At 36.3% G+C, this 27,183-nt stretch overlaps 1 protein-coding gene and 1 long non-coding RNA gene across 3 annotated transcripts in view; one reads left to right on the forward strand and one right to left on the reverse strand.

Moving 5' to 3' along the window:
• cue (Protein cueball) overlaps positions 1-27,183 on the forward strand; it is a 197,836-nt gene that overhangs the window by 153,057 nt on the left and 17,596 nt on the right. For both annotated transcript variants that reach the window (XM_069845267.1, XM_069845265.1), the window contains 5 exons: positions 13,725-13,934; positions 19,397-19,577; positions 21,479-21,850; positions 24,914-25,486; positions 25,705-26,050. In XM_069845267.1, coding sequence (XP_069701368.1) covers positions 13,820-13,934; positions 19,397-19,577; positions 21,479-21,850; positions 24,914-25,486; positions 25,705-26,050 — 1,587 coding nt within the window. In that variant the 5' untranslated portion in view covers positions 13,725-13,819. The remainder of the gene's footprint in view (positions 1-13,724; positions 13,935-19,396; positions 19,578-21,478; positions 21,851-24,913; positions 25,487-25,704; positions 26,051-27,183) is intronic.
• Positions 1-27,183, reverse strand: part of LOC138713286 (uncharacterized) — a 219,583-nt gene that overhangs the window by 131,334 nt on the left and 61,066 nt on the right. The window lies entirely within an intron of this gene.

Raw genomic sequence — 27,183 nt, forward strand, 5'->3', positions numbered from 1 at the left:
AAACTTTCTCATTACTGCAAAAAAAAAAAAAAAAAAAAAAAAATGTTCAACATTGTTCACACTTCAAAATGTCGTAACCCTGTACTATTGTAGATACTGATTTGAAATTTGCGTGATAAGTATAATGTAACTTAATGAACAATTACTTTGAATTGTAAGCTTATTCTAATAGTTATGAAACAAAAGGTATAAATACTTTAAGATTGTTTGAACCGAAATGCAACACTGCTACAGTACTTAATTATAGTAGTAATTTAAGGCCAAAAATATAACAAATTTATATTTAAATATCCTAATCTTGTCAATTATAATAGTTCTAGTATTAAATTTAAAAAGTTATGTATGGATTTTATAAATACTGTAATGAAAAATGGTAAATTTATATTTATATATTCTTATTGTGTAGTAGATATAAAACAAATTATATTATATACTTCCTAATTTAAAATCAGGAATCCGCCCCTGAGCACGAGTTCTACTCTTTCATGGGTGAGCCAAAATGTTATCTCTGTATACCATAATATTTTATGTCACAAATATCAGCAAAATAAAATAAAAAATATAAGTAAATTCCAAACGAGGAATTTTTATGTATTTATTTTTGTATGAAATACAAATTATTAAATTAAACAAAAGTTAAATATTAAAGTGATATTTGATTATGTTTAAAAGCTCTCATTTTCTTTAAAAATTTCCTCACTTGGATTTGTTACGCGGCTCACAAGCATTCATTTGAGCCCTAAAACATGCATATATGTCAAAGGATGAAGTTTACTCGTTTTGTATTGACCTTAATTTTGTGACATTTTTACGTTTATAAGTTCTGGTTGGTTCAAAAATTCAAATTAACATTTTAATTTTGTTTTCCAAGATCTTTGACCATTTCTAGCCATTTTTAAACCATTTACAGCACGGTAGGGAAAATGTGGCCCCTCGGGGCCAGATACGTCATAACGTCACATATCTTCCTTCTCCTTATAAAGAATGGGACATAAATTATTTTGTTGCATACAGAGATAAGAGTAAGTAATGCGTAATGTGCAACAAAACACTGTCCTCCATAAAGGTGTATAAATTTGTCGCCAGTGTACGCATAGCCTTGTTGTAAAAGTAAATAATAGTATCGATTGAGAAATATTCCTGCAATGGCAGCGTTTTCTAGATCATCAGTCTCAAGCAGGTGATCCGGGTTCAAGTCCCTATCAGGCCTGGTACATTACATTGAAAAATCCGTTAGACGCTTATGATAGACAAGTTGGGGTTTTTCTCAGGATTCTTCAATTTCCGTTAACATCATTCTGGGCGATCTCCATTCCATTCTCATATTCACAGCATTTCTGGTGGGCGATTGGTGGGCGACGTGTGGAGAGACGGGCCTGGTCTGGGAATATGTGATAACCAGGCACAGAAACGCATGAAGTTCAGAACGCACGGACGATAGTGTTCTGTTTGTCGAGCGGAGTGGGAGATGGAGAGCGCCGTTATTTCGTGTCTCAACATGTAAACAGTCCGTCACAGTACGGCACAAAATATATTTCACCCAGTACATTCCTAGTGTAGACAATAAATGTCTGCCATTAAAGTATTAACGTGAGTTGTAACCTTCAATCAGGTGTCCCTACGCCGAAGCCGTACCGCAGCCAAGCAGCAATAGGCTCAACGGTAATGCACATTACGGACCCACCTGTGCTATTGCGGTCGGGTGACTGCACACGGGTTATGATGTCATTTATACTCCGTGTACTCTAAACCTCATACTGGTTACTCTGTGTCCCTAGGCCGAAGCCTGGTGATAACGTCGGCATGAAATTTTGATATATAGCAAACCTTAGCACAGTCAGCGTGTGTAGGTGAGAATGAACCTAATCGGAGATTAGGATACATAACCTCACTATAACTGGCTGAAGTTTTCGTTTTGGCGTAAACTTAACCATAAAAGCCTGGATCTACTAAGCTTGTAAATTTGTTAGTTTTTTTAATTCGGTTATTTTACGACTCTTTATCAACTGTTATGGTTATCTAGCGTCTGAATGATATGAAGGTGATAATGCCGGCGAAATGAGTCTGGAGTTCAGCGCCGAAAGTTACCCAGTATTTGCTCTTATTGAGTTGAAGGAAAACCTCGGAAAAACCTCAACCAAATAACCTGTCCCAACCAGGATTTGAACCCGGACCCGCTCGTTTCATGGTCAGGCATGCTAACCGTTACTACACAGCGGTGGACTAATTTACATTAGTAAGAGTATGTCTACATAAACATATTATTATGAATGACTGCATTTAATTGGGTTGGTTTTAGCTTTCATGTTAAGCTTACGTTTAGCCTGTCACGTAGACGATCCAGGTTCTAATCCCGGTCAGGCCCATAGTGACATTTGTGACAGTTGGAGTTTTTATCGGGACTATTTCGTTTCTCCACGTTCGGCATCAACATAATTTCGTCCGATCCCCATTCTATTTCCACAGCATTCCCGATCGCCAGCTGGAGATGCGCGGAAGGGGCTGGATACCCAGTGAACTTTAGCGTAGTCAGCTGTTGTGAGTTGGGAATGAGCATAGCTGGGGTCAGTGTAATTGTAATAGTTCTCTCAAATGGACCTAGCGCTTTGGTTCGTCCTCCATTTAACAATAATAATAATCTATACTAATCATAATAAATCTGTAGCCAAAATTTTTCTGGTAATCTTCGATTTTCCAAAAATAATTGGTGTTAACATGTATAACTAACCATCCTGAAACCGAAAATCGCTTTTTTGAAATTTTTGTTTGTCTGTCTGTCTGTATGTTTGTTATCTTTTCACGCGATAACGACTGAACCGATTTATATGAAAATTGGAATATAAATTAAGTTCGTTGTAACTTAGATTTTAGGCTATATGACATTCAAAATACTTTATTTAAAAGGGGGGGTTATAAGGGGGCTTGAATTAAATAAATCGAAATATCTCCCTCACTATTAATTTTCATGAAAAATGTTACATAACAAAAGTTTCTTTAAAAATAATTTCCGATAAGTTTTATTCTATACAAAAGTTTGATAGAACTGATATTTAATGAGATAAATGAGTTTTAAAATTACAATAACAACGCCATCTAAGGCGCTGTACTGGAATAAAAACAAATGACTTTGTCTATAAGGGGCCTTGGACAACAACAATCGAAAGCTATTAAACATAGCCTACAGAGAATGTTTCTGTGTTTGTATGAAGTAATATCGGAAGCTAATTAATTGTTTAATTATTATTTCACAATTAAAGTGTAGTTTCTCTAGATGGATATAATTCTACAATGTTATTACAGTAACTTCTGAAACATATAGCAAGTAATATAAAGTATACACATTAAAACTAAATGATATGTCAATCTTCATTAAACTATGGTTGCATGTAATAACAATTAAGAAACATGTTAAAGGAATTGTCACTGCACCAAACGATTGCTCTCTGGACCAAAAATGACCGCGTTTTAATTATTTAAATAAAATTTAAATCAAGTAACATATTAAACGATTTATCCTTCTATCAAACACGAATGTTCCCTGGATCAAACGTCCTATTTTAATTATGTAATTACTTTATATTTATTTCTAACAGGTACAGCGGAGCGCACGGGTACGGCTAGTAATAATAATAATAATAATAATAATAATAATAATGTTTATGTTTATGTTTAAGTTTGCATTGTACAATGCAATTTCGACTACATTTGCTAAAGGAATAACCAGTAGTCGTTCTGGCTAGAAGTAATCCTGTCAATGAATGGTAGTTTCGTTATGTAATACAATATTGTGAAATGGATTGGTCTCTGAGAGGAAGCTGGCGTTATTGAATGGACGTCCAGTGTCATTGCGATGTGAAGACTTGTCAGATGGTATTGACATGCAGGAGATGTGCTGTAGGATAGCCATTCATCCGGATTTGGTACGTCCAAGCATTCCGAGAGTCCCGGATATACTGAGCTCTCATCCTATTGCTTTGCAGGACAGCGCTGCGCATATTGAAACTGACGTAAGCAATGTCTCGACTCCATTCCTTCCTCGCACTTTCAGTGATGAATTACACACAAATCGAGTTTCGGTCATACGGGTCAATGAATCTTTTAGCGACGGGAAGTTGTTGTAAATTCTTTAAATTCTTCAACAACCACACTGTGATCTATTCAGAGATTAGAAAGCAGTGATAGAATGTAGGCCTATGTAATAAAATGTGAAATAACAGTATCGGTCTTAAAAGTTTAATAATTGAGGGGCTCGGGTGTAAAACATGGTAACTGGCATTTTGATAAAAAAAATGTGATAATTATATAGCGTATAATATGATTACTTACATTCTGCCGTCACTCTCTTAAATGATGGTAGAACACAGTTTCTAGCTCTCGCTCACGTCTGCTCCATGAAGTACATATCAGATGATATCATCACGGGATGATAACACTTCACCGCATTCCGAAGAAGTGGTCATGGTACCAGGTGTTTTTATTTATTCACGGAGTTATTAAAATTTGTTTAGGCATTTTGTACTTGAAATTTCGAGGATCGTAGTGTCCTAAATTTGAGATAATTGAAGTTTTCACTAGTTTGAAGGTAGAAAGTGCTGGCTGTCTGTTGAATTTCTTGTGTGATATACTTAAGACCAAGATCTTCATGTAATTGAACAATGCAAATGTCGTAATCTGCTGCGGAAATTATTCTGCCAACTTTATTTTGAAGGACTTGCAGTCTTTGGAGATATGTCTTTGCTGCAGAGCACCAAGCAGATGCTGCATAAAGCATTACTAGATGAATGGGACATTTGTACAACTGAATTTTCTTTTGCGATTATTGAAAACTTACATTCTGCGTCTAATGCAGTAGTTAGTTGTCCATTATCTCAACAGATGGCAGAAGTATACAGATTTTACTTTCCTGGTAACTATACAAACTGTTGCATGTATAAATATTTACCTACCCAATAACTTCAAAACACTAACCTCTCAATTGTAATTCTTTACTTTAAATTCATTTTTACCTACAGTCCCACCGCGTAGCTAAAGCGTTATCGAAGCTTGCAAATCCAGTTCAAAACGATTTTGAACCAAAATCCAAGCGCAGTCACTTATTGTGAGTCCAGCTCTGTCACTGAACTACGCTTGTGGCTGTATATAATACGTACAATTGAACAACACCAGATTACTAGAGTAAGATTATCATGAACTGGAGGGTGTCGGGGGGATGAAATTTGTAATGCTGAGGAAAACGAGAGAACGGAGGAAAAACTTTCTATTCTTCTACCTTGTCCGTCACAAGTATCACATATTTCAACGCCGGGGTTCGAACCTGGATTAGGTCTAGTTCCTCACTTTGAAGGAACATAGCCTATTCAGTAACAAAAGACTGCATGATTTTAATAATAATAATAATAATAATAATAATAATCCGTGGCGCTACAGCCCGTGAAGGGCCTAGACCGATCAGCCGGTTGCTGGCCTCACGCCCACATGTCGAAACAGAGGTGGACGATCATTCAACCAGAATGGAGGTATCGTGTGGTTATCACGATGATCCCCCCAGCCGTTATAGCTGGCATTCGCAACCAGATTTCGGTACCTATCTTAGGTCCCCAAGTGCATCACGATGCTGGGTGGGCACCGGTCCCGTACACTGACCGAAATTTCATGAGAAAATTTCTTTCCCCATGAGGACTCCAACCAGCGCGCATTCCGTAACGCGAGTCCTAGGCAGAATGCCTTAGATCATGACGCCATGGCGGGGGACAATAATAATAATAATAATAATAATAATAATAATAATAGCAGCATGCAAAGACATTGGCGATGACCTGCCAATTAAGGTATTTTTCTTAACTGAAGTAATGGAAAACTCTGCAGCAGTAGAAATGAACAATACAAGATATACTAGACAAGAAAATTCTCAGAGATAGGCCCAAATAATGCGGGATAAAATCAACAAATATGTTCTAATGATATAAAAATATTGTATACAGAGTGTCCCAGAAACGCCATCCATTTCTTGACATTGTACTGTGGTACGTCGATGGCTAAGAAATGATATCTTGCATCTACAAATATGATCATTTAGTTTAACTACATTATTATTATTATTATTATTATTATTATTATTATTATTTAGATTAACTACGTTATTATGTTCACAAAATTGGACAGTTAACTAATATTTTGTCCTCGAGTAGAAGACCTTGTAAAGCATGGACATAGTATATAAAATGTTCGTCTATTTTAAGAAAAAGTAATTTTTAAAACAGTTTCCTGATTCACCTGCAAATCTCATATACGAGGTATCCTTCTTAGTCAACGATATTCGCATGGCTCACGTGTCATGTTGGATGGATTTTGAAGAAATATCAGAGGTTATTAAAGTGATATTCTAGGGTTTATTTTCTTTTAAGTATTAAAAGCCCTTAAACCAGCATAATAGTAATAATAATTTATTTATTTATTTAATCTGGCAGAGCTAAGGCCAGTAGGCCTTCTCTTCCGCCCAGCCAGACTCTAATTCTAATTGAATACAATTGCTTAGATAGTTATTACATTAATATCTAGACCATAAAACAACATGAAAGTAAATAATGAAAGTTGGATAAGTAATGTTAGTGTGACAATAATAAACATGGGTAAGAAATAATAATAATAATAATAATTATTATTATAATTATTATTATTATTATAATTATAATTATTATTATAATTATAATAATTATTATTATAATTATTATTATTATTATTATAATTATTATTATTATAATTATAATTATTATTATTATAAAATAATTTAGATATTTATCTGTGATATATATATATATAACCATTAAACATTGAGAAACCTGAAACAGCTATTATTGTTAACAAGAATTGTTAGAAAAATATTTCGTTAAATTGGTTTGATGTCTGACAGTCCCTGACATTACTCGGTAGGGAATTCCAAAGCCGAGGAACAGCCACAGCGAAAGAAGATGAATATGAGGATGTTTGGTGGGAGGGAATGGATAATATTGAGGAGTGTTGTGATCGTGTGTCTAGGTTATGATGGGTGGATAAATTTTGAAAACGAGACGCAAGATAGACAGGAGTGGAGAAATGCAATATGTGAAAGAGAAGGGAAAGATAGTGGATTTTCCTACGATCTTCTAGACAGAGCCAGGACAACATTTAGAGGGATGGTGTTACGTGATCAACCCGGCGAAAATTGCAGACGAAACGGACGCACATATTATGAACACGTTGTAGTCTCTGCGCCGAAGTAACGCTTAGGTCAGTAAGCAGAATATCACAGTAATCGAAGTGGGGCATCACGAATGTTTGCACTAACATTTTTTTCATGGAAGAGGGTAGAAAATTCTTCAATCGCCTAAACGAGTGGATTAATGAGAATACTTTTTTGCAGGTTTCTGAACTTGAATGTTCCAATTTAAACTTTTATCCATATAAATACCTAGATTCTTTACTGATTCACTGAACGGAATTTCAGTGCCGTATATTTTAATCGGGGACAAATTTGGTATGCTTACTTATAGTAGACGAGGCAAGACCTGTCCTTTGACTCTATCATGCACCGTGTCTATATCGTCAGTGGGTATGGAGGGGAAAGATAAGTTTTTAGTCTGAGCTGAACTTCCGTTTCTGTAGATTCGTGTAATGTTAACAACCATCACCCTAACACGCCAAACTCGTTTTCTGATCGCCTAACCTTTCCCTTCTCGCGCAACTCACATGCCAGATCTCGCCTCCTGAACGATAGGCCTATCCATTTCTGATGGCGTGATTTTGGTTGCCTATTCGAATATGTAGACGGCGTATCTGAGAAAGCCTGTATAGAAGCTGCACAGACACAAACCTAAGCGCTATAAGTAGGCTATATGCAACAGATATTAACATTACACAAAACTGACTTAAAAGATGCATGGTAGCTACCCCACATAATCCCATCTTCCCGAAGCAGCGGATTTCAAAATTTGCATGCACACCTCACGAAATGCCATTGATATACATTATTCTCAGATGTATTCCAAGTTTATGAAGATTAATATGAGAGTAGATAAACCGTAAGTCGTACACTTAGGAATAAAAAGAGAGGTTACTTGAAGGAAAAACTGAATGAGGTAGAAACAAATAGTAAGAATAAAAACATTCGAGATTTATATAAGGGTATAAAGGAATTTAAGAACGGATATCAGCCAAGGGTAAACGTGATCAAGGATGAAATTGGTGACTTGCTTGCAGACTCTCCATCAATCCTAAACAGATGGAAAAACTATTTTGCGCAACTACTAAATGTACATAGGCCAAATAGAAATGATCGGGACGAAATTGAAATACAAACTGCTGAGCCATTTATACCCGAACCCACACTTTCAGAAGTCGAAATTGCGATAGAAAATCTGAAAAAGTACAAGTCTCCAGGTATCGATCAAATTCCAGCAGAATTAATACAAGAGGGTGGAAGTGCATTATATAGCGAAATTTATAAACTTGTACTTGCTATTTGGGAAAAGGAAATTGTACCAGAACAATGGAAGGAGTCCATAATTGTACCTATTTTTAAAAAGGGGGACAAAACCAACTGTGGTAACTTTCGAGGAATATCACTTTTGTTGACGTCGTACAAAATTTTGTCCAATATTCTTTTGAGAAGATTAACTCCGTACGTAGATGAAATTATTGGGGATCATCAGTGCGGTTTTCGGCGTAATAGATCGACTATTGATCAGATTTTTTGTATTCGACAGATAATGGAGAAAAAATGGGAGTATAAGGGTACAGTCCATCAGTTATTCATAGATTTCAAAAAGGCATATGACTCGGTTAAGAGGGAAATATTATATGATATTCTTATTGAATTTGGTATTCCCAAGAAACTAGTTCGATTAATTAAAATGTGTCTCAGTGAAACATACAGCAGAGTCCGTATAGGTCAGTTTCTATCTGATGCTTTTCCAATTCACTGCGGGCTAAAGCAGGGAGATGCACTATCACCTTTACTTTTTAACTTCGCGCTTGAATATGCCATTAGGAAAGTTCAGGATAACAGGCATGGTTTGGAATTGAACGGGTTACATCAGCTTCTTGTCTATGCGGATGACGTGAATATGTTAGGAGAAAATACACAAACGATTAGGGAAAACGCGGAAATTTTACTTGAAGCAAGTAGAGCGATCGGTTTGGAAGTAAATCCCGAAAAGACAAAGTATATGATTATGTCTCGTGACCAGAATATTGTACGAAATGGAAATATAAAAATTGGAGATTTAGCCTTCGAAGAGGTGGAAAAATTCAAATATCTTGGAGCAACAGTAACAAATATAAATGACACTCGGGAGGAAATTAAACGCAGAATAAATATGGGAAATGCGTGTTATTATTCGGTTGAGAAGCTCTTATCATCCAGTCTGCTGTCCAAAAATCTGAAAGTTAGAATTTATAAAACAGTTATATTACCGGTTCTTCTGTATGGTTGTGAAACTTGGACTCTCACTCTGAGAGAGGAACATAGGTTCAGGGTGTTTGAGAATAAGGTGCTTAGAAAAATATTTGGGGCTAAGCGGGATGAAGTTACAGGAGAATGGAGAAAGTTACACAACATAGAACTGCACGCATTGTATTCTTCACCTGACATAATTAGGAACATTAAATCCAGACGTTTGAGATGGGCAGGGCATGTAGCACGTATGGGCGAATCCAGAAATGCATATAGAGTGTTAGTTGGGAGGCCGGAGGGAAAAAGACCTTTAGGGAGGCCGAGACGTAGATGGGAGGATAATATTAAAATGGATTTGAGGGAGGTGGGGTATGATGATAAAGACTGGATTAATCTTGCACGGGATAGGGACCGTTGGCGGGCTTATGTGAGGGCGGCAATGAACCTTCGGGTTTCTTAAAAGCCATTTGTAAGTAAGTAAGTAAGTAAGTAGATAAACCGTGGTAGCCCGCATCCGGTACGCGTTCCATAGTTTGATACACTGTGATAGAAACCCACTTCCTATGAAAGGAATAAAGAACTAGCAACGGTCTTTCCTTGAACTTCCGAATGAGAGTTAATTGTTCAAACACTTTCAGCTAGCGACGACTCTGGGGACTGATCCATCGAGTAGATTCTACACTTGGCAGAGGCAAATAGCAGTGTCTTTATGTCTGTTATTAAGAAGCATTTTATTCCGATGTAACACAAGACGATCTAAAACAAACAGAAAGTAGCATTTGTATTCCCGCAGGCCGAACACATCGTGAAGTAGCGTCCTTATGCTTAAAAAAGAAGGAAACGTTGCTAATTGCGTGCTGGGAAGGCAATTACCAGCTGCCCCCATTACTTAGTAGAAGTTATTTGTATCATCTACACGCAATTTTCGGCTCTCGATAAGTCTGCGAAGCGGATACGATTGTTTATGGCTTATTAAAAGAAATATTCAGTTCAAATCTAGGGCAAGATTGTAAGACTTCTTATCTTATTCATTTCTTCATGTATTTTCAAGAGTCTGTAAATATTGTCTTCTGTCCACTCATCTCATATGATTCACGCGAATATTAAGCGAAACAGAAAACCATACATCCCTATTAGACATAAGTGTGTTGGAACTGAGTCTTTCAAACTATTTCAACCGCAGTACGTCCGTTATAAATACAGGGACATCATTTTATTTTTACTAGCATTTTTAATATTAACCTGGCTATACCTTTGGATTAATGGATCAGAGCCGGAAACACGGTTTGCTACCCCCTTCCACGATTGAAGTTCGATGATTCTGGCGTAAAATACAAACAAATCACTTTACTAAGTACCGGTATAGGAGGGAAGAAAAGTAGTTCATCCATTTACGCAAACTAGGAGATATCGCAATTTTGAGTTTGATAATTTTCATTAGGTTTTTGTTTAATCAAAATACAGTACCGTATTAACAATAAGTGTTTTTACTCACGGAGTTATCCATGCGAACGTATTCATTATGCAGTGTATATTATACTGTCTACAGCACATTAGCGTACAATACAGAGAATGAAGTTAAATTGAAAAATAATCATAATATGGATATTTAAACACTTTTTTAAAATGGTGGCCGTTCATTTCGATACAGGCTTCAGTTCTTTTGTGCATATTATCGCACTATAGACTATTGCATCTAATTCCAATTACCAGTTTCGTCCTTCGTACTAGTAACTCATGTTGAAATAATTCTATACCTATTATATAAAAGAGTACCTTACGTACTGTAAATTCAATCTTCACCTCTGTCCGACTCGCACAGATAAAATTACTCAGACATGCTATTTACTGTCCGTCCAAGTGGTTATGTCGCAGGATCGTAGAAAGGGGAGAAATCACGTGACAGTTAATTACTTTCATTTAAGTTATTTTAAACAGTTGCGGGTGAGGGAAATCGGGATGCGACGTAGGCAAACGGACGACAGTACCTGTGCGAAAATATGATTCAATATTGAAAGCTCTTTCGTCACTGGAAAACGCGAACATATTTCTGGAACGTACTATACTCACTAACTCAATACTGTTTGTGTTTAGTACGACCTTAAGGCGACTTTGACTGTATATGTTTGGTTCTGTGAGGAGAACAGTTGGACTTCATTTTAGTAGTTATTTTACGACGCTTTATCAACATCTGAGGTTATTTAGCGTCTGAACGAGATGAAGGTGATAATGCCGGTGAAATGAGTCCGGGGTCCAACACCGAAGGTTACCCAGCATTTTCTCATATTGGGTTGAGGGAAAATCCCGGAAAAACCTCAACCAGGTAACTTGCCCATACCAGGAATCGAACCCGGGCCACCTGGTTTCGCGGCTAGACGCGCTGACCGTTACTCCACATGTGTGGACTCTATACCTATTATATTAAAGAGGGTACCTTACGTACTGTAAATTCAATCTTCACCTCTGTTCGACTCTCACAGATAAAATTACTCAGACATGCTATTTACTGTCCGTCCAAGTAGTTATGTCGCAGGATCATAGAAAGGGGGATAATCGCGTGACAGTTAATTACTTTTATTTAAGTTATTTTAAACAGTTGCGGGTGAGGGAAATCGGGATGCGACGTAGCCAAACGGACGACATTACCTGTGCGAAAATATGATTCAATATTGAAAGCTCTTTCGTCACTGGAAAACGCGAACATATTTCTGGAACGTACTATACTCACTAACTCAATACTGTTTGTGTTTACTACGACCTTAAGGCGACTTTGACTGTATACGCTTGGTTCTGTGAGAACAGTTGGATGTTTACAAGTAGAGGGGGTGGGAATGAAGTACATTCAGAAACTCAGGTACAATAAAAATTTAAGTAAAAATAAAATGATGTCCCTGTACGAGTAATAACTGTTTCAACATTCATAATCATCTTTATATACGATTTAATCTCTAATGTTTCCCTGGATAAATTATATTATGTCGCCTCATTATATAATGTCGTTTTTTTAAGTTTCATGTTTTGTAAGATTTTAACGATTTTATTTAGTTTGGCAATGCAATTACAAGGCTATTGGTATTATTATTATTATTATTATTATTATTATTATTATTATTATTATTATTATTATTAGGGACCGTATTTTGCACCAGGCGTACGGATATGAGGGTTCATAGATTATACACCGTGTCCACACTAAGAATATACAGAAATAGGGCTAATAGCTTATAATTTCACAACCGTATATTATAATCCCTTAAGATAAAGCTCAATAAATAGAAAAACTCTCCTAGATTTCGTTTCATACCTTTTCTATGCCCATTGTTGTGTGAAATGTTTCGTTTCAAACTTATTGTCGCAAGAGAGCTAATTTCTGTGATGAGATGATTCGGCGTATCGATGAAAATTCCAGGTATGTCGATTTGTTGTTATTCAATGATGAAACAACCATTCACGTTTGCGGGAAGGTTAATCATCATAATTGCCGCATAAAGGGGTTCTCAGAATCCCTAAAGAGTGATTGAACACGAAAGGGACTCGCCAAAAGTCAATGTCTGGTTGGGAATGCACACAAATGGAGTAACTGGCACATTCTTTTTTATGGAACCTACATTGACGGGAGTCACGTATCTTGAAATGCTAGAGAACTTTGCTATTCCGCCAGGTTTAACATTTCAACAGGATGGTGCTGCTTCACCACACTTCCATCGAAATGTTAAAATGTTTTTGGATGTAACCTTCCCAAGAAATTGGATTGGTAGAGGTGGGCCAACTTTCTGGCCGCCTAAATCCCCGGATTTAACTTCTTTGGATTTTTTTTTTTTTTTCCGTGGGGATTTATTAAAAATTTTGTGTACAGCAGAAAAGTTCGTAATTTGATTGATTTGAGACAGCGTGTCATTCAAGCAGTTGAGCTTATAACACCTGATATGTTGGTGAACACCTGGCGAGAGGTTGAGTATCGTTTTGGTACCTGTCGTCGAGCTACAAATAGTGCTCATGTTGAAGTGTACTAGTGGAAATAAAAACTTTTTCAGTTACTCTACACAATGCTGAAGAAATGTATTTGATAAACCTTATCCAAGTTACGATACAAGCTGTTATTTCTGTATACTTTTGGTGTGGACATAGTGTATTGATGTGGCTCAGTTGCCCTGCAGAGTTTTATTCAATGAAACATTGAAACTACTCGCACAAAGATGTGAACGAATCTTGAATTGTTGCTTTAAAGTTGTTCAAGATATTGAAATATCCCCATGAAAGTCAAATACTCATGTTTTTTTTTTTCTTTTTGCAGAGGTTGCCATTGCCACAACGGGTCGAATAGATTTCTTCAGTACCAATGGCAACGTCCTAGAAAAAATCTCAACGCCATCTACAGACTTCCAAGCAATGGAATTCGATTCTGTGCACGAACGACTTTTCCTTAGTGACGATACCAACAGTAACTACAGCATATTCACGCTCAACCTTCAAGGAAACCAAGAACTCACACCATTCATCAAAAGTGAGTCATTGTAAATTATTTTCTAGTAATTTATCATCTGTAATGGGAAGAATATCACATGAGCTGTAGAGGTGGTCACGTAATAAAATGAAATAATTTATTTATGTAAATAACAGGGAAAATAAGTTGATGTGACGAAGATAATGCATTACTGTATAATAAAATATTAAAATAGTATTATGCATTTCGTAAAAGTTATGTTTCTTCATTATATTGCGACGATATTCTTATTTATACTTTGTCTTGAACTACAATCTAAAAGATATATGCACGTAAATGAAATCATTTACTACGTATTCATATAAGAAAATAAAACTTTCGTTTTCTACATTGCACACAAAAAGTATTTAGTTATAATAGCAAAGGTAAAATATCTGCCATAATATAGCCTACAAATTATACGAGGTCCACACCTGTGGAGTAACGGTCAGCGCGTCTGGCCGCGAAACCAGGTGGCCCGGCTTCGAATCCCGGTCGAGGCAAGTTATCTGGTTGAGGTTTTTTTTCCGGGGTTTTCCCTCAACCCAATACGAGCAAATGCTGGGTAACTTTCGGTGCTGGACCCCGGACTCATTTCACCGGCATTATCACCTTCATTTCATTCAGACGCTAAATAACCTAGATGTTGATACAGCGTCGTAAAAAACCCAATAAATAATAAATTATACGATTCAAGTGGATATATCCTTATACTGCTTTTCTGAGGCTTGAAAGTAATGTAGTTTTCCCTAAGATAGATTATTGGCCTTATTGTCAGGTAGTCCAGTAGTGGGGCTGCCACTTTTAGCCTCTGGACAGGCTTGTAATGCAGCATTTTCTCTGAATTTGATGATACAGTTATACCGCTGTGACTCGGTCGCCATCAGAGAGGACTATATAAGTTACATTCAGTAAAATATTATCAGATTTTGGGATGGAGATTTCAGCACAAAAATAAAAAATAATGGCATTTTTGGGACAAGGCCCAATCAGAAGTAAGATAATACACAATAACCAATGCCTAGAACAAGTACAAAGTTTCAATTATCTGGGTTGTGAAATATCTTATCAAAATGAAAAAATATGTGAACAAGAAAATCACCAAATTTACACAAATTTTAGGAATAATAAATAATACATTAAAAGCTAAATTAGTACGAAAATCCACAAGAACAAAAATATATAATACTCTCGCATTACCCTCCCTTTTATATGGAAGTGAGATTTGAACATTAACGAAAAGATATATGAGCAGAATCAAAGCAACGGAAATTAAATTTCTCAGACAGACAGCAGGATATACTCTTTTAGATCGAAAAAGGAATGAAGAAATATTGGAACAATTAGAAGTAGAGTCAGTAGAAGAGAAAATAAACAGATAAACTAAATTGGCTACACCATGTAATACGAATGGACAATTCAAGAATCCCCAAAATGATGATGCAATATCAACCCAGAGGACATCGACGGTTACACTTAGCGAACGAACAACGAACGAATGATGAAGCAAAATTTCGCTGTTCTTTCGCTGTTTGGAGCAACGTACAAATCATCAGCAAATTGTCAGAAAACATTCACATTCGCTGATTATCCGCAATAAAGGCAGACGAAAATATAATTATAGCAAGTGCAGCCGTTGTTATTATAGGCAGTATAACAAAAATAAAGTTAAAAAACAAAAGGCGATGGTGGCAGACGCCACTCTATGAAAGTCGCAATCAATATAGAGGCACTGACTTGCTTCATGATTTACGTCGAATGGAATCGGACAGCTTCACAACTTCTGTCGCATTTCGGAAACAGACTTCGAAATATGTATATTACTGTGCAAAATAGAGCCAAAAATTTCCAAGAAAGACACAGGCTGGCGAGAAGCAATACCTATTCAGGAAAGACTAGCATTAACACTTCGATATCTCGCTACAAGAAATTCGTATACAAGTTTAATGTAGGCTATTTATTCAAAGTGTCGAAACAGCTGATTACCGGGATTGTTCCAGAAGTATGTACAGCTATAATTGAGGAACTGGAAGATTTTATTAAGGTACGGCTGCAAGAGAGGGGACAGTTTCAGTACACGGATACCTCACTAACAATAATTATCTTAAAATACTAAAAAGAGAGATTTGTCTGTGTTTGTCGAATGCGCATCATGCTTACGAAAATACACTTTTCAGTCCCAATAATTTATTTTGTGCGGACAAGGTTGGAACTTTGTTTTTTCTGGGCGTGAATTTGTCCAAAAGGAACGACATATGTTTATACGCGAACCAAGTTGACTCGTACACTTCATCACTCCCCATTCCAGATCTTTTTGTGGACTTCTTCTTTCCTTCCGGAATGATGTCAGTAGGGATTCAGTTTTCAATTTTCTTTTTGACTTCTGCGTCCTACAATAAACAACAAACATGTATCCACTGAAAATAAATAAACAAAACTAATTTTCAAATTTTGCACGTATTTGACTCGCCTATCTTGCAGCTGAACATCTTTCCAATAGCTTCCCAAACATCATGTTTTCTTACTTTATTGTGATAAGTAGGATGCTTGGGATTCCATAAAGTTTCCTGCTCCCTATATGCATTAATAAGATTTATAACAGCTCCAGTTTCGACAACCTGTTAGTGAAATTGAATTAAGCGCTGCGTTCTGCTACGAACTACTAACTAGTGGCAAATCCCGTCCACAACGAATACCAACTTCCTTTTGTGTACCGACAAGCGACGGATCACTTCCGAAGGCAAATCAAACGATCGGTTTGCCTTTGCTGCGACGTACACATGTACCGATTTCAATCAGCGAATGCAATCGTTTGTCGTTCGTTCTTTGTTCGTTCGCTAAGTGTGTACGCACCTTTAGAAGACTGCTAGATGGGGCCGAAACAGGTCTACACAGGCCTAATTCGTGACAGATGATGATGAATGATGAAGTGGATATGGACTTTAGAATGTTTTACTTTCGCTGACAGATTTAAGGTCTAATAAGGCCTTCTCTTCCACTCAACCAGCCTTAATTAATACAGTAGTGACACACATATTTAAATTATAAATATTTACAACACACTAAAGATTCTACAGCAATAGCCTCGAGTTACGAGGAAATTTTAACGACTAGTACAGCCATTTACAACTTGCGAATGATCCACTGGTGTGCCGCGAGAAAATGAAAATAGTAAAACTGTAATGGTAAATTACAAAAATAAAAGTGAAAAAAGTGATCCACAAGAGTAAAAATTCATCAAACGCGGCGCAAGACAACATTCAGTAAACAGATTCCCTCCTAAACCCTAAAAATTCCCTCCTAGTTAGGAACCACTGGTTTAGATTATGAGTGCTGTGGGATTTTAAATTACACCTTTAGAGTGCCACCTGTTGAAAAAGGTTTAAAAATGCTGGACTAATACAGTGCGTTCGTAGCTCGGCCGGACCGTTCTGCGGCGGCCTTGAACTGGGTGAAGATTGGCGCGCCTGCCGCCAGAGTTACACGTAAACGACTGGCAAGTCAGGGTACTAACTAACATTAGGCTTACCTGCATCACAACAGATGTTGAAACCTTCAACTCGAACACATTCCCTATATCTCCGAAAACAGTTCTGGTTCACTCGCAAAAGTTCATGTTGACTGATGACCTGTATTTCTCTCTTGATGTGGTCCTTCAATTCTTGTAACGTGTGCGGATTTGATGTGAACACTTTAATCTTTAACGTTCCCCATAAATAAAAATCGCATGGAGATATGTCATGGGAACGAGGTGGCCACAATTCTCGATTAATTATTCTATCACCAAACACACTTCGCAATTCATGCATAGAATTCGCAGCGGTGTGCGCTGTAGCCGAATCCTGCTGAAACCAGCCACTCAATCGTTCATTTTTTGTTAATTGCGGAAAGAAAATTATTTAGAATTGAAGTTACATAAACGTGTGAATCAACTGCTGTGTCGAAAAATATGGGACCGATAATTCTACTCGCACTCACTGCACACCAAACCCCAACTTTTGCAGCGTGATGAGGAACTTCATGAATAATATGTGGATTTTTGGTAGCCCAGTATCTATTGTTCTGAGTAGAAACGTGACCGTGAAGATGAAACCACGCTTCATCAGTGAAGAACGTTAAAAGTGGGTCCACGTCGCCATTATGAACGGACTGCAAAAACTAATTGCAATAATTAACCCTACTTACAGGATCTTGTGGTTGTAAAGCATGAACTACAGTTATCCTGTACGGCTTAAGTTTCAGAAGTTTCGTTGCCACAAAAGCTGACGTCTTGGAAATGTTAACCTCTTGTGCTAAACGTCGCTCTAACCGGGCCCCTACTTCATTAAGCTTCTCTTCTATCAGTGCATGGCGTTTTTTAACACGTTTCTTGTTCAAAAAAGATCCTGTACGTCTGATTTTATTCACAAGGTTATGAATAGTTGACCTGCTAAGAATTCGAACACCTGCAAACCGATGTTCAAATTCTCTTCGACACCTTCTTGCAGAAGAGTATTTCACATACGCATCATAGAGAAAAATACATCGTTCTAAAGTGTACTCAACCATTATTAATAGACACTTCATCACCACGAGACAACACGATTTTACTCACAACACGCGCACAGACGTCTTTCCCTCACGACAGATCCAACTCGACTGACTGGCGCGTCAGCGGTAGCTACAGCGGCAGGCGCGTCAATCTTCACCCAGTCCAAGGCCACCGCGGAATGGTCTAGCCGAGCTACGAATGCACTGTATATGTTCATTTGATTTGAGATAAAATCTATAACCTTCTGAGTCCTGAGATTTTTTTGTTTTATTTTTAAAGTTTAATATAATTCTACACTTCAAAAAAAGTCACTGAAAGAAAGAATTATGCTGAAAAAATTATGCAGGTTCAGTTAGGGCACAAATCCACAATACTTCCGGTCTCTGCACATACATCTTATATCATGTATGAAATACTATACTCTCAGGACTCAAGAGGATAAGAAAAGTAGTAACTTAATAGACCCTATATCAGTTAATGTGATTCAATTCAATCTACAGGGTGTCAACAGATTATCCATAAAACTTAACACTGAATTAAAAAATAACCAAACAAGATCTCGCAGTGAGGCTTTTTGCATTTTTTTATGATAGTTCAAGAAAATAAACTATAACTGCTATTCGTAAAATCATTATGAAATTACATTTTTGCGAAATAAAACATGAGAAAGTACCGGTATGCGTCATATTGATAATACTCATTTTTTTGTAATCATGTTGTCCAAGACAAAGGGGAATTTGTAGTAAATTACAATTAATTTTGTTCATATAACTTTATACTTACAATACATTTATTCATATAATGTTTCTCGTTTTGTAAAAAATGGGCAGGGTGTAATAAAGTGATGTTCACATGGTATTAATTATAATACAATTTATTAATAACATGTTGTATTTTTTAACGAGTTTTATTATAAATAGAACTTAACATTTGTTTTTCTTTTATTTCACAGGAGCAGACAATCACAAGGTACGAGACATTGCTTATGATTTTGTTTCTGATGCTCTGTACTGGACTGGTGAAACAGCCGTATATTGGTACACAAATAAAATGAAGACTAAAGAGGGACAAATCCTCCACAAACTCGGAAATGACGACGTTCCTCATGGAATTACTGTAGATAGTTGCAGGAGGTAAGCCTGTACTAAAGAGTTTCAAGTGTGAGTCCAGTATCACTGGTTTCAGAAAATTTAAGTGACTTATGATTATACGTATAGTTAATTTTCTTCTAAGTCCGAAGAAAAGACGAACTCTTTGTAAAAGTAGAAATCTCTCGACTTGCATCTTATTCAAATGCTAAATGTCCTCAATTGATATCAGATATTAAGACATCAAACTCTGATTGTAGTTGCCCATACGTTTTTACACGTTATGCAACAATCCAGTCCTCTTATCATGTTACAAGGGATATTACCGTTTATAGATTTTTATCAACATCCTCCATTTATTTTAATATTCCTGAATTTGTAGGCTATATAAATAGACTCAATTTATAAGTATTTTCTATTTTCCCCTTTCTAATATGATCGAGTCATGAATGGGTGTAGTCATGCCAGGGTGCTGTCCCGGTACTTTTTTCTGCAACCTGAGAGTGCCTTGCTTCTTTGTTTTTACTTTTTTAAAATAATAAGTCTCACTTCTTACTCAACTTTGTATTTCATAAGTATGGATTAGTAGTAGGCTATGTATAATAGCAACAGCATTACTGATAAGTAGTAATAATAATAATAATAATAATAATAATAATAATAATAATAATAATACAGTATATATTGTACGAAATGGAAATATAAAAATTGAAAATTCATCCTTTGAACAGGTGGAAAAATTCAAATATCTTAGAGCAACAGTAACAAATATAAATGATACTCAAGAGGAAATTAAACGCAGAATAAATATGGGAAATGCGTTGAAGAGGCCGAGACGTAGAAGGGAGAATAATATTAAAATGGACTTAAGGGAGGTAGGATATGATGGTAGAGACTGGATTAATCTTGCTCAGGATAGGGATCGATTAATCCAGTCCCTACCATCACATCCCACCTCCCTCAAATCCATGTTAATATTATCCTCCCACGTACTTGACCTCCCCAAAGGTTTTTCCCTCCTCAGATCTTCCAACTAACACTCTATATGCATTTCTAGATTCACCCATATGTGCTACATGCCCTGTCCATCTCAAACATCTGGATTTAATATTCCTAATTATTATGTCAGGTGAAGAAAACAATGTGTGCAGTTCTGCGTTGTGTAACTTTCTCCATTCTCCTGTAACTTCATCCCTCTTAGCCCCAAATATTTTCCTAAGCACCTTATTCTCAACACCCTTAACCTCTGTTCCTCTGTCAAAGTGAGAGTCCAAGTTTCACAACCATATAACTCTTTTATAATTCTAACTTTCAACTTTTTCGAGAGTGGACTGGATGATAAAAGCTTCTCAACCGAATAATACCCGGTAATATAATTGTTTCATAAATTTTAATTTACCAGTAACTAAAAAAGAATTTTCATTAATACAAAAAGTTAATAAAATGCGTTAATGACAAAAAAGAAAAGACAAAACTTGACAATATGAAATTCCTTTGGGTTGATTAATTTGTCATATTCATGTGTATTAACTTTCAGATTCTGAAAATCACTTGTTAGTATAAAATAGAAATGTTTCTAAATATTCGATACCAAGTTATAAATTAGTAAGCGATAAAATATCTTCTGTACAGGCCCAGAAACAAAATTTGCGCTACCTGTACTGAGGATGCGCAGTATGTTGTAACCGGAACTTGGAAAATTCAGGTGACCCAAATTTTGTTTCTGGTTCTGTACAATTTTTGAGTTCAACAAAAACAAAGGATAAGAATCCATTAAGTTCTCACTGTTTTATGTTTCTTTCTCTGATCTTTTCAATCCATCATTATTCCCATGCTACCTTCTCCTCTTTCTGGAAAAACTGAAATTATAAAATTTCAGTTTATCCAGAAAAAAGTGATCATGTGTATTACACACGTGAATGTACCGGTACCTTATATTGTGACAGGTATGTGTACTGGACAAATAGCTTCCATCTGTTTCCAACAATTGAAAGATCATTATTAGATGGTTCTCAAAGAGAAATTATAATAAATAAAGGACTGTTCCAACCTATGGGCATTGCTGTGGACACGGTGGGAGCAAAACTGTATTGGAGTGATGACCAAGCTGGTATATATTATAACATAAAGAGGGCAAATCTTGATGGCAGCAACCCTGAGACTATCAAGCATGGAACACACCACGAACCATTCTATTTGGCTATTAATGGGCATGATATTTTCTGGTCTGATTTGGTGTCCATGGCTGTGTGGAAAATGCCCAAAGAAGCCTCTAAAGGAGAACAACCTACAAAATTCTACCAATATGTAGAAAACAGGTAAAATTTACTTATATTTTACAAAATATTATTGCCATTGTTACCGTTAAAACCCGAAATCCGTCAAAACCAGTTTTAACTAGTGAAAACTAGCTTAAGCAAATGTAGGTAGATAGAAAGCGAGTTTTCTTAAGATCTAGAATCAGTGACAGGTTAGGTTGGTTTGTTTTGGTTTTAGTTTGGTAAATGCCAAAATAAACCAAAAACCTAAACAAACCAAACCTAACCTGTCATTGATTGTAGATCTTACGTAAACTCGCTTCTATCTATCTGCATTTTTTAAACTAGTTTTTACTAGTTGAAACAGGTTTTGACGGATTTCGAGTTTTAACGGTAACACCATTATGGATTCTGTAGGAATCTGTAGGAACGTCCTAAGAAGTTTTCCATTAAGTTGAAAGTTGAAAAAAATAATTATCATTTTATAATATATGTATGAACCAGTGCATGATATCTGTTGCTTTACATCAAATAATACAAGTTTTAGAAATTAATTTTATTATTAAGAAGCCTGTTAATGTGTTTATTAAGAAGCCTGTTAATGTGTTTTCCATATGGAGACATACCACAGACATATGCATTGTAACGAAAGTATTATTACGACATACAGTACTTTATATTACAATATACATGATCTACATGATGTGAATCTTTGTATTGGCAAAACTAATTGTGTTTAAGTGTTTTCATATTAAGCATTACATGTAGGCTGACCAGACGTCCCTGATTTCCAGGGACAGTCTCCGGTTTTGAGTTGCTGTCCTCAGGGAGAAAATGTCCCCATTTTTGTCCCCAGAAGCTTTGATTATGTTTCAATAACATTTTACTGGAACTGCTGCGATTCATGCACATTTCTAACGGTTCTCAGTATGAGACAGAAGAACCAGCGAGCACAGTATGAGATATTCTTCACTCTTTGAGAAAAACATAGCATCTTTGGCTACGTTCAGCCGGGACAGGCTAATTCAGCTACTCAATATTGCTGAGTTACAGCAGCTGTGAGGTCCTGAACGACCATTGCAAAATGTCCGCTATGTTTACAAAGAATTACGCTGCTATTGTTCCGTCTACTCCGGAATATATGATACCATTGGTTGTTGCCTACTCCCTCCACTTTCGCTGGCTAGCAGCAGGCTTGCAGTGAAAAAAATTTTGCTTCAAAAAATGGCGCCCGCTATTTCAGCGCTGTCGGTCAGCAAGGCGTTCAGTCCTGTCGCTATTTCAGTGCTACCTCAGCGCTGTCCCGGCTGAACACAGCCTTTGTCTTCATTCGCGTTGCCACAGCGTCCATTTTTAAGTAATTTTAAAAATGAGGAATTTTGTAATGAACCAACAGATGAAAAGTGGTATGATGTTTTTCAACATTTCAAAAAATTTCCATTCCGTTTGAAAATCTTCTCAAAATAATGTAATTAATCATGTGTCTTTCAGTCAGTAATTCATCAGTTGAAAGACTTTTGTCCACATGAACTCAATCTGTACTGATGAAAAGTCAAGAATGAAAACTGAAACAGTTAAAACTTTGTTACAAGTGAAAACAAACTTTCATATCTCATGTGAAGAACTTAGTGTGAAACTGTATGGGAATGAAGATACTATTTCGGACAAGTACTTGGAAAATGTGTGTGTTAGAGTTTAGTGTGTACAATATTATGTGAAAGAGTTCTATGCATGCGTCAGTACTGAAATTGAATTCTTAGTGGTTATAATTATGTTGCCTATAGGAGTTACGTGTGTTTATGCATTTAATTTAAAAAGTGAAGATACTGCACAAATTTAGTGTGTAAAGTTGTATGATTGTTACACGTATTTCCTGCAACATTTCAACGGAGCATGACTAGGTAAATGTTTGTGGTTTTTATTGAAATAGCCGATGTCCCCTGCTGGACCATAAAAAATATGGTCAGCCTAATTACATTATTCCATTAAAATACAATACACAGTAACTTTTTTTTTATCTAATACCGGATATTAAGAAAATAGTATTGACAAACTATAGGAACTGTTCAAAATTGCGACCGCCATTGTTGACACACAAAGCATAACGCTCTATGTTTGAACGAAATATCTGTGGTCGGTTACGAGGATCGTCAAAAGCAAGAAACTAATTCTTCTGCCGTGTCTGTTAGTGTTTCATAGACAATTGTTTAATAAGATCCCAAATACAAAAATCAACTAGTCATATCTGGGGAACGTGCTATCTAACGATTCGAAAAAATGTACATTTAAATAATTTCGGCAGTTTAAACGTAAATGTGCGGGTGCGCCGTTGTGTTGAAAGATCATGTTTCTCCGAATATTAATTGGGACATCTTCAAGTAGCTCTAGAAGCATTCCCGCAAGAAAAATACCATAAACATGTTCATTAAATCCCGCAGGCATAAGATATGGCCCCACTAGATAGTTATCAACAAATCCAACCCAAATATTTACAGACAATTTTAATGCCATGAAATTAAAATTAAATGAATAGATCTCACAGACAATATTTTGTGACATACAACAACAAACTAACTTCAATTATTATTTTCATGGTAACAAGAACAGCTGAAAATGCAGCCATAATGTGAGTGATGAGCTCTGTCTTTTATATGAAGCATTTCCGGACACTACTTTATTAAGAAAAAAATTTGTATTTTCATGTCCTCTTATAAGATCAGAAAATTAGGAATAGCTGCTCTGTTACACCTTATTTATCAGGACTTCTTTATTTTGGAACTGTTGTGCAATAAGAGACACACACACACACACATATATAACACTTATACATGTAAATACACGCATACACGCACATCTACACAATAAAGACAGAGATTGTTGGTGTGTGTTATTGTTGCAACTATTGTAATAACTTCCAGTAATCATGAATGTGAATAAATTTAGTGTGAGGAGTAGTATACCATAACAAAGAAAGATATTTTGTCTGTGCAATAGTAAAACATAAAAAAATATTTTCTCTGAGAAGTAGTAAAAACATAAAAAGATATTTTCTCTAAGTAGTTTCTTATGATATAAATGTTATTTTATAAAATCCGATTTACATGAAATATTTTTACATTTCAGGACTCCACAGGGAATTGTTGCGTGGTCTAATGGTAAACCTGAGTGCCCAATAGAGAAAACGGTAACAGGAATCTTTCCGAAGATTCCTAACTCAGAAGAAAACTACATGAGTGATGGACCAGGCGTGACTGCAGAAACTGAACAATTAAAAGAAACGCCAGGTAGCGCAGGCTACTGCCTGAATGCTGGTGTATTGCTGGCAAACAAGAAGAACTCGCTAAATTGTCATTGTCCTCAAGGATACGCAGGAGAGCGCTGTGAAGTATCGTTATGTCATAATTACTGTTTGAATGGTGGAAAATGTGAAATGGACGCCAATGACGCGCCAGTTTGTGTTTGTTTGCATGGCACTAAAGGACCACGTTGTGAACAAAAGGTCTGCAATGATGACTTCTGTCTTAATGGTGCTAAATGTGTTGTGAACGATAGTGGACAACCGACTTGTAAATGCAATGGACCTTTCAGTGGTGTTCGCTGTGAAATACTAGTGTCAGAACACAACTGTTACTCCTACTGCCAGCAGTTTCGGCAGCTTTATGTTCCTGTAGATGGAGAAGCTACACGAATGTGTATGTAAGTATCCCAAAGATTAAATTATTAAGTTCATTGGATGAGTGTATATGAGGGTATAAATTATTTATTATTATTATTATTATTATTATTATTATTATTATTATTATTATTATTATATTATTATTATTATTATTATTATATTATTATTATTATTATTATTATTATTATTATTATTATTATTATTATTATTATTAAATCCAAACTATAATTTGTTACAGATGTCCGTCAACTGTGAGTACAAACGAGTACGAACTGGTGCCCTTGGAGAACAGTTCATCACTAGGCAACCCCCTTGTGGCTAATGCAGAACTGAACCAGTCCTGTCTCCATGACAAACTCATCAGTGATTGGGTGTCAGTTGCATTGGGCAGCCTGTGTTTCATCCTTGTGATTGCAGTATTCTTGTTGCTCAAGAAGGTGTTCGTGCTCCGGAAGAGGCCTCGAATAAAGAAGCGAATTATTGTTAACAAGAATGTGACACCCCTGACTAGTCGTCCCTCTCTACCTCCAGAACAGTGCGAGATCACAATTGAAAACTGTTGTAACATGAATATTTGTGAAACGGTAAGTATACAGTTAAGTATATTTTATGTGTCTCAGTGAATTCATTTTACCCACTTTTGACAGTTGATCTAGAAATTAACAATACATTCTTTACACTAAGTTTGAAATTACAGTCGAATGTAGCTTTCACATTTCCGCATTTTCAATAGTCTCGAGACACACACCTTCTCAAACAGCAGAAATAACTAAAATGCTCTCTCAATTAATAACACTCAATAAAAGAATTGCATTCCAATGGATACCATCCCATTGTGGAATCCTGGGAAACGAGAATGCGGATGCTTTAGCAAAGAAGGGCAGTACTGCTACTTACAGACCTGTTACTAAATCTACGTATTACCCTAGATCATATATGTAACAGACAGGGGCGTATTTTGCGGGCTACCGGGGCTACCGGCGGTAGCCCAAGGAAATTACAAAAGAAAAAGTTTATAATATAACATAATGTAATAATTTTGTATTATTAGTTTTACCATAGTAATTAAAATTAAAGTAATTGTTAGATATATTTTGTGTAATAATAGGGTCAGCGGTAGCCCAAACCCTTTAACCAGTATACGCCACTGGTAACAGATAACTCATCGCTATGTTAAAATCAGCAGCACTTTGAAGAGAACAACCGCCAGGATCGCCACCCATCCGCCGTAAATAAACTCGAGATGGCAGTACAGTCGCTAATGCAATTCAAATGGGAATTCTGACGTGACTCCTTATGTAACAACTAAATGGCAGCGTAGTAAACCTGACAAAAGTTGTCAAAGCCTATAAGGCCGACCTATCTGGGTATATATGATCTCGGATATTACTCTGTGAAAAGATTTATTAAATGTAAGTACATACTTAGACTTCAATAAACAAAATTTGATAACACAATCTCAAGTGAAAAAAATGGAACTCTCTGCATCATAGTCCACAGTCAATTCCCGATTTATCGCGCAAATCGTCTGTAGCTGCATTTAGATTGGAAACAAGGCATGACTGTTTGGCCAAACACCTGCATAGAATTGGAATACATATCAGTCCCCTAACTGCCCATCATGCAACTCAAACTAAGCAATGGATTCGAAATACCTCAAAATCTGTGCTTCAGTGGCTGACCATGACAATATCTTTGGGAGGAACGTTTTGCATCC

This window comes from Periplaneta americana, chromosome 14 (assembly GCF_040183065.1).
Source record: "Periplaneta americana isolate PAMFEO1 chromosome 14, P.americana_PAMFEO1_priV1, whole genome shotgun sequence".
Classification (NCBI taxonomy): domain Eukaryota; kingdom Metazoa; phylum Arthropoda; class Insecta; order Blattodea; family Blattidae; genus Periplaneta; species Periplaneta americana.